General features: G+C 38.7%; 1 protein-coding gene across 5 annotated transcripts in view; it reads left to right on the top strand.

Annotated features, from left to right (window-relative positions):
- The window catches only part of TAOK3 (TAO kinase 3), a 223663-nt gene that overhangs the window by 112519 nt on the left and 98052 nt on the right, over window positions 1–13092 (top strand). For all 5 annotated transcript variants that reach the window (XM_003832408.4, XM_008957798.4, XM_057299542.2 and 2 more), the window contains one exon: window positions 5413–5622. In XM_003832408.4, the coding sequence (XP_003832456.1) occupies window positions 5503–5622 (120 nt within the window). In that variant the 5' untranslated portion in view covers window positions 5413–5502. The remainder of the gene's footprint in view (window positions 1–5412; window positions 5623–13092) is intronic.

Genomic DNA, 13092 nt, shown 5'->3' with positions numbered 1-13092 from the left:
TAATCCCAGGAGTTTGGGAGGCCAAGGTGGGTGGATCACAGTGGTCAAGAGTTTGAGACCAGCCTGGCCAACATGGTGAAACCCTGTCTCTACTAAAAATACAAAAATTAGCTGGATGTGGTGGCGCATGCCTGTAATTCCACCTGCTTGGGAGGCTGAGGCAGGAGAAGTGCTTGAACCTGGGAGGCAGAGGTTGCAGTGAGCTGAGATTGCACCACCGCACTCTAGCCTGGGCAACAGAACGAGACTCCATCTCAAAATAATGACATACATATATGCATAAAATAAAGGTTTACTTTGAATCTGTTTATATTTTGTCTGTCTCTGCTTTACATGTTCGAAATTTTCTCCACCCTTTGCAATATATGGAATACAACTGTATTAAATGTTTTAATGTCCTTGGCCACTAATTTTAACATGTATCATCTATATCAATTATGGTTTGGTTTCAATTATTTTTCTCCTCATTATGAATTATATTTGCCTGCTTTTCTGCATGCCTAGTAATTTTTTATGGAGTGTTAGATATTGTGAATTTTACCTTTTTAGATACTGGATATTTTTATATTCCTTTAAGTATTCTTGGACTTTGTTCTGGAACACAGTTAAGTTACTTGGAAATAATTTCATCCTTTTAGGTCTTGCTTTTAAAATTTGTTAGAGGCAGGCACAGTTGGTCATGCCTGTAATCCCAGCACTTTGGGAGGCAGAGCCGGGAGGATCACTTGAGTCCCGGAGGTTGAGGCTGCAATGAGCCATGATTGTACCCTTGCACTCCAGCCTGGGCGACAGAGCAAGACCCTGTCTCACAAATAAAAAATAGATAAAATAAAAATTGTTAGGCATCACAGACCAGCATTTAGTCTAGGGTCCCTACTATGAAGGCAAGACTCTCTGAGTAGCCTCCAGAATGCCCTGTGAATTATGAGATTTCTTATCCTGGCTAGGGGGAATGAGTACTATTGACAGCCCTTTTTGAGCTATAGGTGCTATAGTTTGTATTCCTTTCAGATTGTTTTTTCCCCTGGTCTAAGGTAGTTTTCTCATATGCATGCACTAATCAGTGCTCAGCTGAAGACTTGAGGGGAACCCTTTGCAAATCTCCATATCTTGTTTCTCTGCTGCTCTCTTCTATTTGGCACTCTGTCCTGCCAACTCTACCCACCTTGGTCAACCTGGACTGTCATCTTTGTCTCCTCAACTCAGGGAGTCCACCAGGCTCTAACTGGATTTCCCCTCTCTGCAGCATGGCCTAGAAATTCTCCCAGGGCATTAAGCTCAAACATTTAATGGCTTACATCATTTGCCTGTCTTCTGATCATTGTCTTTCTTTGCCTGATATCCATTGTCTTCAAATGCCATCATTTATATGTTCTATCCAGTGCTTTGTTTGTTTGTTTTTTGAGATAGGGTCTTACTCTGCTGCCTGGGCTGGAGTGCAGTGGCATGATTTTGACTCACTGCATCCTTGATCTCCGGGCTCTGGTGGTCTTTCCACCTCAGCCTCCTGAGTAGCTGGGACTACAGGCATACACCACCATACACAGCTAAGTTTTTGTGTCTTTTGTAGCGATACAGCCTGTTGCCCAGGCTGGTCTCAAACTCCTGGGCTCAAGCCACCTGCCCACCTCGGCCTTCCAAAGTGCTAGGATTACAGACATGAGTCACTGTGGCTGGCCTTGTCCAGTGTTTTAATTGTTCCCTGTGGCAGATAATAAATCCAGCCCCTGTTACTCCATCTTGGCTAGAAGCAGAAGTCCCTTCATTACATGTTTAAGAAAAAGAAGTTATTAATTATATATAGTTACAGTTATTGATTTTTAGTTTATGGCTTTGCCTCTGGTATCTTGCTAAGTAATTAAATATTCACTTGTAATTTATTCTAGAAGTTTTTATGGTCTCATTTTTATATTTAAATATTTATTTCTTCATAAAATAATTTTAGTCTATAATCCTTGTTTTCCCCCCAAATCCATAGCACTTAGCTTTATTCACATGGAAGCCAAAATATTCTAAAGTTTATAATGTGTTTTGGTGATTGAAAATATTTTAATTATCATAAGTTTAGTTCATAGGTCTTTTTGATTTTCTTAAAGATAGTCTTATAATTTCCCTTTTACGTATAGTCTCCAAAAAGGTATATCTTTGATTTAATCCATTGATTCTTTTTTTGTTGTTCTCAGACATAAGCAATAAAATCAAAATGCTTTTTAAGCTTTTTTTTTTTTTTATGACAGAGTCTTGCTCTGTCATCACCAGGCTTGAATGCAGTGGCACGATCTCGGCTCACTGCAACCTCCACCTCCCAGGTTCAAGCAATTCTCCTGCCTCAGCCTCCCTAGTAGCTGGGACTACAGGAGCACCACCACACCTAGCCAATTTTTGTATTTTTTTAGTAGAGATGGGGTTTTACCATGTTGGCCAGGATGGTCTTGATCTCTTGACCTCGTGATCTGCCTGCCTTGGCCTCCCAAAGTGCTGGGATTACAGGCGTAAGCCACTGCGCCCGGCCAGTTTTTGAACTCTCATTTTGTGCTTTCATTTACCTGATTGACAAATAGCTGGATTTAAGTTACTTTCCCAGTAGTATTGATGTAGTAACTTTATACTTGATTATTGGCATCCATGGATTGGCAGGATGACTGCCTAGGATTATAGGTGCATTGTTGGCGGAGGGATCCTTTTTCCCATATAAACCTTCAGTGGTTCCCCTTTCCCTCAGGATAAAGTCTAAACTTCTTAATATGGTTTAAAGGGTCTTTTGCAATTTTCCTTGGCTCAACACCAGCTTCATGTTTTCTCCTTCCAACTCTCCCATACAATTCATATTGAATGAACTAATTTTATTTTCCCTAAAAAGGCATGCTTTTTCACATCTAAGTCAAAAACAGGCTGAGTCATCCTATAATATCCTTATATTAAAAAATATTTATTTTCCCCTCATGATCCAATCAGTTAAAACCATTTTATCATTTGTGTCTTTATAATTTAATGTCTATAAGTCCATTTGACTCCTAAGCCCTTTAAAGATAGGGACTACATCCCATTCTACCTCCAAAACTCAGTACAGGGTATGGCAAATAGTGAGCATTCAACAATATTTGTTGAATGAAAGAATGAGTTGGGTAAGTGGATGGATCCTTAGGTTGATGACCTATGTATACTAGTGAACTAACTAGACTATGAAGTAATGTATATTGTCACCTATGGCTGCTTTGTCTCAAGAAAAAAATACCTCTTAGCACTATCAGTTTTACTTAATTAATTACTTTCTTTTTTTCTTCTCCTAGCATGAGACCCATTGGCCCATGTTTTGAAAAATAGTTTTATTGGCCAATAACCAAATTTCTATCTTGGTTATCTAGTTGGTCAAAGAAGAAACACCAACTGTCCTGTGATCAGTGTAAATGTTGGCATAAACAAATGATTATCTGGGTATGAGGGCAGCAGTTATTTAAAATGAAAAATATAGATGATTGATAACATTTCTATATTTTTCAAAAAATAAAAAAGAATCTACATCAAATAAACGTATGTAACTAACGGCAGATCAATATATGAGCATGTCAAAATGATGTCCTTTTATTAATAGAAACTTTGATTTCAGAATGTTTTATGTAGCAGCAGAATAACTTGCCTCTTTACATGGGCATTTAACCTAGCCTCCAAGTGATAATAATTTCTTCTAGTAGTCAGTAAAGAATTGTTTAATTGCCTGTATTTCTATATGAATATACCACATGTCAATCAAGAGCATGGGCTTTGCTGTTAGATCTGAGTTTTAATTGCGGTCCTGACAAATAATGGCTTTCTGACCATGTGGAAGTAGTTTAGCCCATCAAAGTCTTAGTTGGTTCTATAAAATTAAGATAGTAAAGTCATTATATTATGAAGCTATTGTAGGGATTAAAGGAGATAATATATATAAGGTTTTAGTGCTGCCTGGCACATAGTATCGATTAATAAATACCAACCGTTATTATTTCAACATTAATTACACCAAAATGAATTTTTGTAATATCTCTACAATATAATTTACATTCTATACCCTTTGCTCACTTAAAATGTGTAATTGAATGATTTTTGGTATAGTCACAGTTATGCAGTCATCACCACAGTCAATTTTAGGACATTTTCATCACCCTGAAAAGAAAGCCTGTATCTTTTAGCTATCACCCTCCAAACCCCCATCTCTAACCAATAATCTACTTTCTGTCTTTATAGATTTGCCTATTCTGGAAATTACATGTATATGTGTGTGTGTATATATGGAATCATACAATATATGGTCTTTTGTGACTGGTATCTTTCATTTGGCATAATTTTTACATGTTGCAGCCAATACTTCATTCCTTTTTACTGCTGAATAATATTCCATTATATGGATATGCCACATTTTGTTTATTCTTTATCAGTTAAAGGATATTTGGGTTTTTCCATCTTCTGGTTATTATGAATAATGGTGCTATGAACATTTGTGCACAAGTTTTTGTGTGAACACATGTTTTCATTTCTCTTGGGGGTATGTGTGTACTTAGAAGTGGAAACTCTGGGTCAAATGGTAACTCGGTATTTAAGTTTGTTATGAACTGCAGGGCTGTTTTCTAAAATGGCACAGCCACCAGCAGTGTTGGAGGGTTCTAATTTCTCAGCATTTTCACAAACACTTATCTTACTTTTTGACTATCACTATCCTAGTGAGTATGCAATGGTATCTCACTGTGGTTTTAATTTTCGTTTCTCTAATAACTAATGATGTTTGAGGATCTTCTCATATGTTAATGGTCATTTGTATATCTTTTTGGAGAAATGTGTATTCAAATCATATGTCTGTTCTTTTTTTTTTTGAGACAGAGTTTCCCTCTCGTTGCCCAGGCTGGAGTGCAATGGCTCAATCTCGGCTCACCGCAACCTCAGCCTCCTGGGTTCAAGCGATTCTCCTGCCTCAGCCTCCCTAGTAGCTGGGATTACAGGCATGTGCCACCACGCCCGGCTAATTTTTTGTATTTTTAGTAGAGACAGGGTTTCTCCATGTTGGTAAGGCTGGTCTCAAACTCCCGACCTCAGGTGATCCGCCCGCCTCAGCCTCCCAAAGTGCCGGGATTACAGGCAGGAGCCCCCACGCCCGGCTAATTTTTTGTATTTTTAGTAGAGACAGGGTTTCTCCATGTTGGTAAGGCTGGTCTCAAACTCCCGACCTCAGGTGATCCGCCCGCCTCAGCCTCCCAAAGTGCCGGGATTACAGGCAGGAGCCACCGCGCCCGGCCATATGTCCATTCTTTATTTGGGTTTTTTTGTCCTTTTGTTATTGAGTTGTGAGACCAAGAGGCTTTTAATATTTGTATGTATTTGTATTGCCACCAAGTAAAATGTGTTAGAAATAATTTAATGGCAAACCTTATTTTTCTACAGATACTGAAGATTTACCCCCCAAAAAAAACTGTCAATGAGAAATAAAGCTAACTGTGATATCAAAAAGCAGAGCCTGCTCTACTGGCCATCATGCGTAAAGGGGTGCTGAAGGACCCAGAGATTGCCGATCTATTCTACAAAGATGATCCTGAGGAACTTTTTATTGGTTTGCATGAAATTGGACATGGAAGTTTTGGAGCAGTTTATTTTGTAAGTACTTAAAAGAGTCTTTTAGATAGATCAGATTAAGAAAGGTTGGACTCTAGGCCTGGCACAGTGACTCACGCCTGTAATCCTAGCACTTTGCAAGGCCAAGGTGGGAGGAAAGACCAGCCTAGGCAACATAGCAAGACCCTGTCTCTACAAAAAACTAAAATAAAATAAAGTTTGAACTCTACATGTTCTCTACACATAGCTGTTGCTCGTAAAATAAGCTTGGTTTCAGTGATTTTTCTATAAATTAAATGATATCTACCGTAGAGGCAAATAGTCATTGCTGAAAAGCCAGTTCCAGAATCCTAGGCTTTATTCAATTCAGTGGTATTTATATCAATTGAGTCACTTATTAAAGTAGTATAAGAAAGTTAAGAGCTTCAGCCGGGCACAGTGGCTCACGCCTGTAATCCCAGCACTTTGGGAGGCCGAGGCGGGCAGATCACGAGGTCAGGAGATCGGGACCATCCTGGCTAACACGGTGAAACCCCGTCTCTACTAAAAATACAAAAAAAAAAAATTAGCCAGGCGTGGTGGCAGGCACCTGTAGTCCCAGCTGCTCGGGAGGCTGAGGCAGGAGAATGGCATGAACCAGGGAGGTGGAGCTTGCAGTGAGCCAAGATTGTGCCACTGCACTCTGGCCTGGGCAACAGAGTGAGACTCTGTCTCAAAAAAAAAAAAAAAAAAGTTAAGAGCTTGAAGTTGAGCTTTGTGCATTTCCACTGTATGCTAAGCTCTTTCCTGCCTCAGAGCCTTATATGTGCTATTCCCCCACCTAGAAAACTCTGCACATTACATCCCCATGCCTGTCCGTTCATCCTACAAGTTTTACCTTAAGTATTACTTTTGCAAGATACCCTTTACTGTTCAATACTCCACCCCTAAATCAATACTTTATGATTTCATAACATCTTGTTCTTATATTTTGTTGCATTTATCACAGTTGTAATAAAACAATTACATATACGATTTTTTGCTTTATATATGTCTTTTTCCCTAAATAACAAGTGTCATGAGGACAGGGGTTATGTCTATCTTGTTCATCGTTACAGACTCAAGAACTAGTATATGCCTGACAGTAGTAGGAATTTGATAAATGATGGATGGATGGATGGATGGATGGATGGATGGATGGATGGTGGATAGACAGATAAACAGATGAACAGACAACTATTCAGAGAAAGGGACTGACAGTGATTTTTAGTGGCAATCATGTCAAGTCAGTATTTTCGTTTAAGGGGTACAAGGCTGTACCCCTGGAATCAGTTTTAGTTCCAAGAATGTGACTATCTCCTGATGAGAAAAACAAATAGCCAAAATTTTAACACAGCTTATTCACCTGAAATTCATTACATAAAATACAGTTTGTTTGTTCTTTTGTTTGTTTTTTGAGACAGAGCCTCGCTCTGTAGCCCAGGCTGGAGTACAGTGGCACGATCTTGGCTCACTGCAACCTCCGCCTCCTGGATCCCGGTTCAAGCAATTCTCCTGCGTCAGCCTTCCACATAGCTGGGATTACAGGCATGTGCCACCACGCTCAGCTAATTTTTGTATTTTTAGTAGAGACCGGGTTTCACCATGTTGGCCAGGCTGGTCTTGAACTGACCTCGTGATCTGACCACCTCGGCCTCCCAAAGTGGTGGGATTACAGGCGTCAGCCACTGCGCCGGGCCCTGTTTTTTTTGTTTGTTTGTTTGTTTGTTTTAAGACAGTCTTGCTCTGTCGCCCAGGCTGGAGTGCAGTGGCACAATCTCGGCTCACTACAACCTCCACCTCCCGGGTTCAAGCAATTCTCCCGCCTCAGCCTCCTGAGTAGCTGGGATTACAGACACCTGCCATCATGCCAGGCTAATTTTTGTATTTTTGTAGAGATGGGGTTTTACTGTGTTGGCCAGGCTGGTCTTAAACTCCTGACTTCAGGTGATCTACCCGTCTCGGCCTCCCCAAAGTGCTGGGATTACAGGCGTGAGCCACCGTGCCAGGCCAAAATATAGTTATTTAATTTAACAAATACTTCCTTAAGCATAATAGTCCATTAAAGCAAATAATAAATTAAGTACTAATTATTACCTATTTCTCCAAACTTGTAATCAAATAATTTCTTTGTAATCAAACATTACTGACTCTTCCATTTTAAGTGGTCCTTTATGTTCTGCCATCTGGATAGGGCTTATCTTTAGTTGTCCTTCCAAATGAGATTATTTTATGAATTGCATCTTTACTTTGTCCTTTTGCTTCTAGCCAAATCTTCAGCCTGGATTTTCTCTAAACTGTTTCTCAACCACTGGGTCTATGCTCAGCCCTACCATTACTTCTGCTTCCCTCACTACCATCAATAACTTGGCTCCCACTGAAGTATATTTTGTCATTAAATACGATAAAAGATTTTTCTGGCTGAAAAGGGTGCTAATTTCGGCTGGGCGCGGTGGCTCACGCCTGTAATCCCAGCACTTTAGGAGGCTGAGGCGGGCGGATCACGAGGTCAAGAGTTCGAGACTATCCTGGCTAACACGGAGAAACCCCGTCTCTACTGAAAAATAGAAAAACTTAGCCGGGCATGGTGGTGGACGCCTGTACATAGCTACTTAGCTACTCGGCAGGCTGAGGCAGGAGAGTGGCGTGAACTCAGGAGGCAGAGCTTGCAGTGAGCCAAGATTGTGCCACTGCACTCCAGCCTGGGGGACAGAGTGAGACTCTGTCTCAAAAAAAAAAAAGAAAAGAAAAAAGGGTGCTAATTTCTTAGTTAACACTCCCTTGTTAGTGTGTAGTCAGAATATCATTTAAGGCCCAAAGTTCTGTCTTCTTTAGTCTCAGGTCCTCTTGTTAACAAAGCGTTTTTATTATAAGTATACATAAAGAAGTATATATAATATACATATCTATTTTAATATAGAACTTCAGAAAGAATTAAAAGGTAAATCTCTGTGTAAAAACACCACCCAGATCAAGAAATAGAATACTGCCAGCATCCCAAAAGCCCCTCTTTATGTCTCCCTCAGTCAGAACCCTCTCCGTCCACCATTCTGATTTTTATGGTAATTATTTTCTTACTTTTCTTTATAGTTATAACCCACTTAATCTGTACTCCTAAAAATGTAAATTGGTTTTGCTTAGTTTTGAACTTTTTAAAAATGGAAACATCTGTATACATTCATTTGTGACCTGTTTGTTTTGCTTACAGATGTATTCTTCTGTCATCTTTGCTTTCTTTTCTTCTATTATTTTAAATCTAATTCATCTTCTCAGAATCTCTCCTGGCAAGAGTCAGTCTCTATTTGACTCTTCTCATTTAAAAAGCAGCCAAGGCCGGGTGCAGTGGCTCATGCCTGTAGTCCCAGCACTTGGGAGGCCGAGGCGGGTGGATCACGAGGTCAGGAGATCGAGACCATCCTGGCTAACATGGTGAAACCCCGTCTCTACTAAAAATACAAAAAATTAGCCAGGCATGGTGGCGGGTGCCTGTAGTCCCAGCTACTGGGGAGGCTGAGGCAGGAGAATGGTGTGAACCCGGGAGGTGGAGCTTGCAGTGAGCTGAGATTGTGCCACTGCACTCCAGCCTGGGGGACAGAGTGAGACTCTGTCTCAAAAAAAAAAAAAGCAGCCAAACCCTTCTTAAAGTGTTAATGTTTCAGAATGACTACAATAAACCAAGCATGCTTTGAAACTTACTAAAAGCCATTTATAATAGTGGCAAAATGAGACCTACGTTGTACTAGGCTGCAGAAGACCTAGTGGTTTATTTGCTTTTTGGGCTAAGCCCTGTCTATTTAGCTAGAGTGTGTGCGTTTTTGAAGATGAGGACTATTTCTAATATTTGTTTACAACTCTAAAGGCTGGCACGATCTCATTTACAGTAGGCACTAAATATATATTATTTGTTGCTGATGATAGACTAGAGAAATGATACAGGTACCAGAGTGGCATTGATAAACGTAATCATTAACTCTATAGGGCCTGTATATAAATGTGAAAAGTACAGGCCTATGTACACCCATAAAGCACTAAAAAACAGATTAAAAGGGAATTAACTGACACTGTACTATAGAACTTACGAAAAGCTTTAACCTTTTATCTGTAGTGGTCACATCGGCAGTACCTTAAAAATGGATTTTCCTGTTGGCCAAAGTAGTATTTATATAAGTTGCTTCTTACTCCGTGCTAATAGATTTTTCCTTTTGTTACTTGTACCATTATTACCAGGAAGACTCTGCTATCTCTTATTTGGACAACTATGATTGCCTGCTTTGGTCTCTTCAGTCTGTTGTGCATACCTCGATGAGCTTGAAAAAAGAAATGTAAATCTCATCCCATCCCCTTTCCCTATAAAGCCTTTAGGGGCTCTCCCTCGTTCTTAGGCCAAGATCAAAATCCCTACTATAGCCAGCCCACAAGGTCCTTCATGGTCCCTATCTCTACTTGAGCTATCTTCTCTCTCATTCTCATTGCTGTAGCTCTGATTCCTTTCTTCTGATCATCCTTCCTGGAATCTTGCGTAAACTGTTCTCTCTCGAATATTTCCCCCTTCTATTTTCACCTTCTTAACTCCTGTTCATCATTTAGCTCTCAGCCTAAACCTCATTTCTTCAGGGAAGGCTTTCCTGACCTCCCTAAGTCACATCCACCGTTGTTGGTTCTCAAAGTAACAAATACCCTTCTTTGTGGCACATATCAGAATTGCAGTTTTACATTTTGTCTTTTATCGTTTTATTTTTGTTATTGTCTATCCTCCTAGAGGAGAGATAGGTACAGGGCATATTAACTCATTGTCTTATCCCTAGCACTTAGCCCAATTCCTGATAAATTGTGGGCAGCTAATAAGTATTTGTTGAATGAATGAATGATGAAGAACTCTGAGAACTTGGTACTGCTAATTAGTACTTTTCATAAGTCATAGTCATGCTGGCAAGCCATAAAGACCAGAGTCTGGCAGCTAGTATTTTTATACCTAAACACTATAATTCTGTTAGCCTCTGTAGGTCACAGCTTTTTACACTGAATGGTGCCAGGGAATAAACTTAGTGTGAATTGTAAGCTGGAACAGCTCTTGTAAAATCAATCAGCTGAGAGTATATGTTATGTTCAGAGAAAATAGAAATTATTAACTTGATGAAATATTTCTGTGTGTTTGGATTTACGTAAGTAATTTTGAAATTTGCATCATTGACTGGGCGTGGTGGCTCACACAAGTAATCCCAGCACTTTGGGAGGCCGAGGTGGGAGAATCACTTTAGCCCGGGAGTTCGAGACCAGCCTGGGCAACATAGTGGGAACCTGTCTCTAAAAAAAAAATGAAAAAAATAAAGAATAAATTAGCAGCATTAACAAATGAGGTAGTAAGAAACTGTACTAAAGGAAAACAAAAAAAGGACTGCGCATGTTCATTTTTGTATTCACCTAAACACAACTCTAAAGTTTGTAGGTTTCTAGATCACCTTTGTTGAACTCAGTATATTATCCATAACCCACCTAAAGCAAATAGTTTAATTCTATCTTTCTGGATATAATTACCTTTTAGTTGGAGTTCAAAAAATAGGGCAAAAAGAAAGCTTTTTCACTTTTAAAATTTTTATTTATTCATTTATTTAGAGACAGGGTCTCTCACTCTGTCACCCAAGCTGGAGTACAGTGGTGTGATCATAGCTCACTGTAACCTTGAACCCTTGGACTCAAGCAATCCTACTGCCTCTGCCTCCTGAGTAGGTAGCTACGACTACAAGCATGTGCCACCACACCCAGCTAATTTTGGTTTTAATTTTTTTGTAGATACAGGGTTTTGCTATGTTGCCCAGGCTGGTTCCAAACTCCTGGGCTCAAGTGATCCTCCTGCCTCAGCCTCCTATTTTTTTTTTTTTTTTTTTTTTTTAGACAAAGTCTCACTCTGTCACCTAGGCTGTAGTGCAGTGGTGCAATCTTGGCTGACTGCAACCTCCGCCTCCTGGGTACAAGCAGTTCTCCTGCCTCAGCCTCCCAAGTAGCTGGGATTACAGACGTGTGCCACCACGCCCTACTAATTTTCATATTTTTAGTAGAGACAGGCTTTCACCATGTTAGCCAGACTGGTCTCAAACTCCTGACTTCAGATGATCCACCCACATTGGCCTCCCAAAGTGCTGGGATTACAGGAGTGAGCCACCGTGCCTGGCCTGCCTCCTAAATTAACATAATTTTTTATATTTGTCTATAAAATAGCAAAAGGTATAGCTGTAAAATGTTTAAAAATATAAACACATAATAGTAAGTTCTTAATAAGTATTTCTTGAATCAATGATCTTGGTAATAGTTACTGAGACCATTGAGACTATTGGAAGTATTAAGCATGAATGTAAGTTTCAAGAATAAAACTTGAAATGATAGAGGCTGTAGTCATTCATAGTACTGTATGCACTAGAAAGCTGAGACCCCATTGATACTTTCCTTTTTCTGTACTAAAACATTGATTTTTTTTAAGTTTCTATCTAGCATGTTTTGACTTTTAGCCAGTATAAAAATTCATATCTATAGCAAAATCAACATTTGCACTAAAAAGTTCACATCTATAGAATAATCAACATGGAAATGTTTTTCAAATTTCAAGTCTCTGCCTATACATTAGGATGTATAAGTGAGTGGAAGCATTAAGTTCTAATCAGTGATTATCCTATAAATGTAAGAAATGTATTTTTATTTTAGGGTGGTTATTTTTTCATGTTTTTAGGTCCAAATATAGCATTAATTATAAATAACCTTAATAAGCAATTAAATAATAATACTATCTGATTTTATTTCTGTGGGCTTTGCTTTTTTTTAGTAATGGTTAATTATTTTTTAAAACCTCACAAGAAGTTAAAATTTCTCATTGCCTGAATATTTCCTAAATCTTTCTCAGGCTCCTTAAGCTGCACTATATATATTGATGCCTCAAATATCTGCTTTTCAGATATAGTCCCTTTAACCTTTATTGTAATACCGAATTTACATCAGCTTTTATTTACGATTGCCATATAAGCACAGTTTAGTGTTAAAGTTTAAAAGCCAGAACAGTGTGAGAGATTTTTGTTTTTAACAAAAGTCATTCTGTACTTTCTAAATCAATAAAATATCTAAAATATGCTTTTGTGGAGTTCTGCAGATTGGAAAATTATGACTAGTGGATAACTCATTAATATATAATAGGTACTAATAGGTACTTTTACCTTAATGCTTTTTTAAAAAAAACTCCTGTAGTACGTTATTGTGGGTTTTTTTTTTTTCATTTTGACATTCCATAAGAATCTGTGGTCAAATTATTTTTACATACTACATTATTGTTTATTGTTTGAATTAACCATTTTAAAAAATCATAAAGAAACCATTGTATCTGAAGAGGTTCATTTTAAATTAGTTGTATTTAAGAAAATGATTATGAATTTTTCTCTAAAATTGTTAACCTGACTTTATCAGTGAATGAATTCCAATCTTTTACTTCAGAACCACTGTAATAGCTTTATT

This window comes from Pan paniscus, chromosome 10, assembly GCF_029289425.2.
Source record: "Pan paniscus chromosome 10, NHGRI_mPanPan1-v2.0_pri, whole genome shotgun sequence".
NCBI lineage: Eukaryota > Metazoa > Chordata > Mammalia > Primates > Hominidae > Pan > Pan paniscus.
This window is presented reverse-complemented; position numbering and strand designations above follow the sequence as displayed.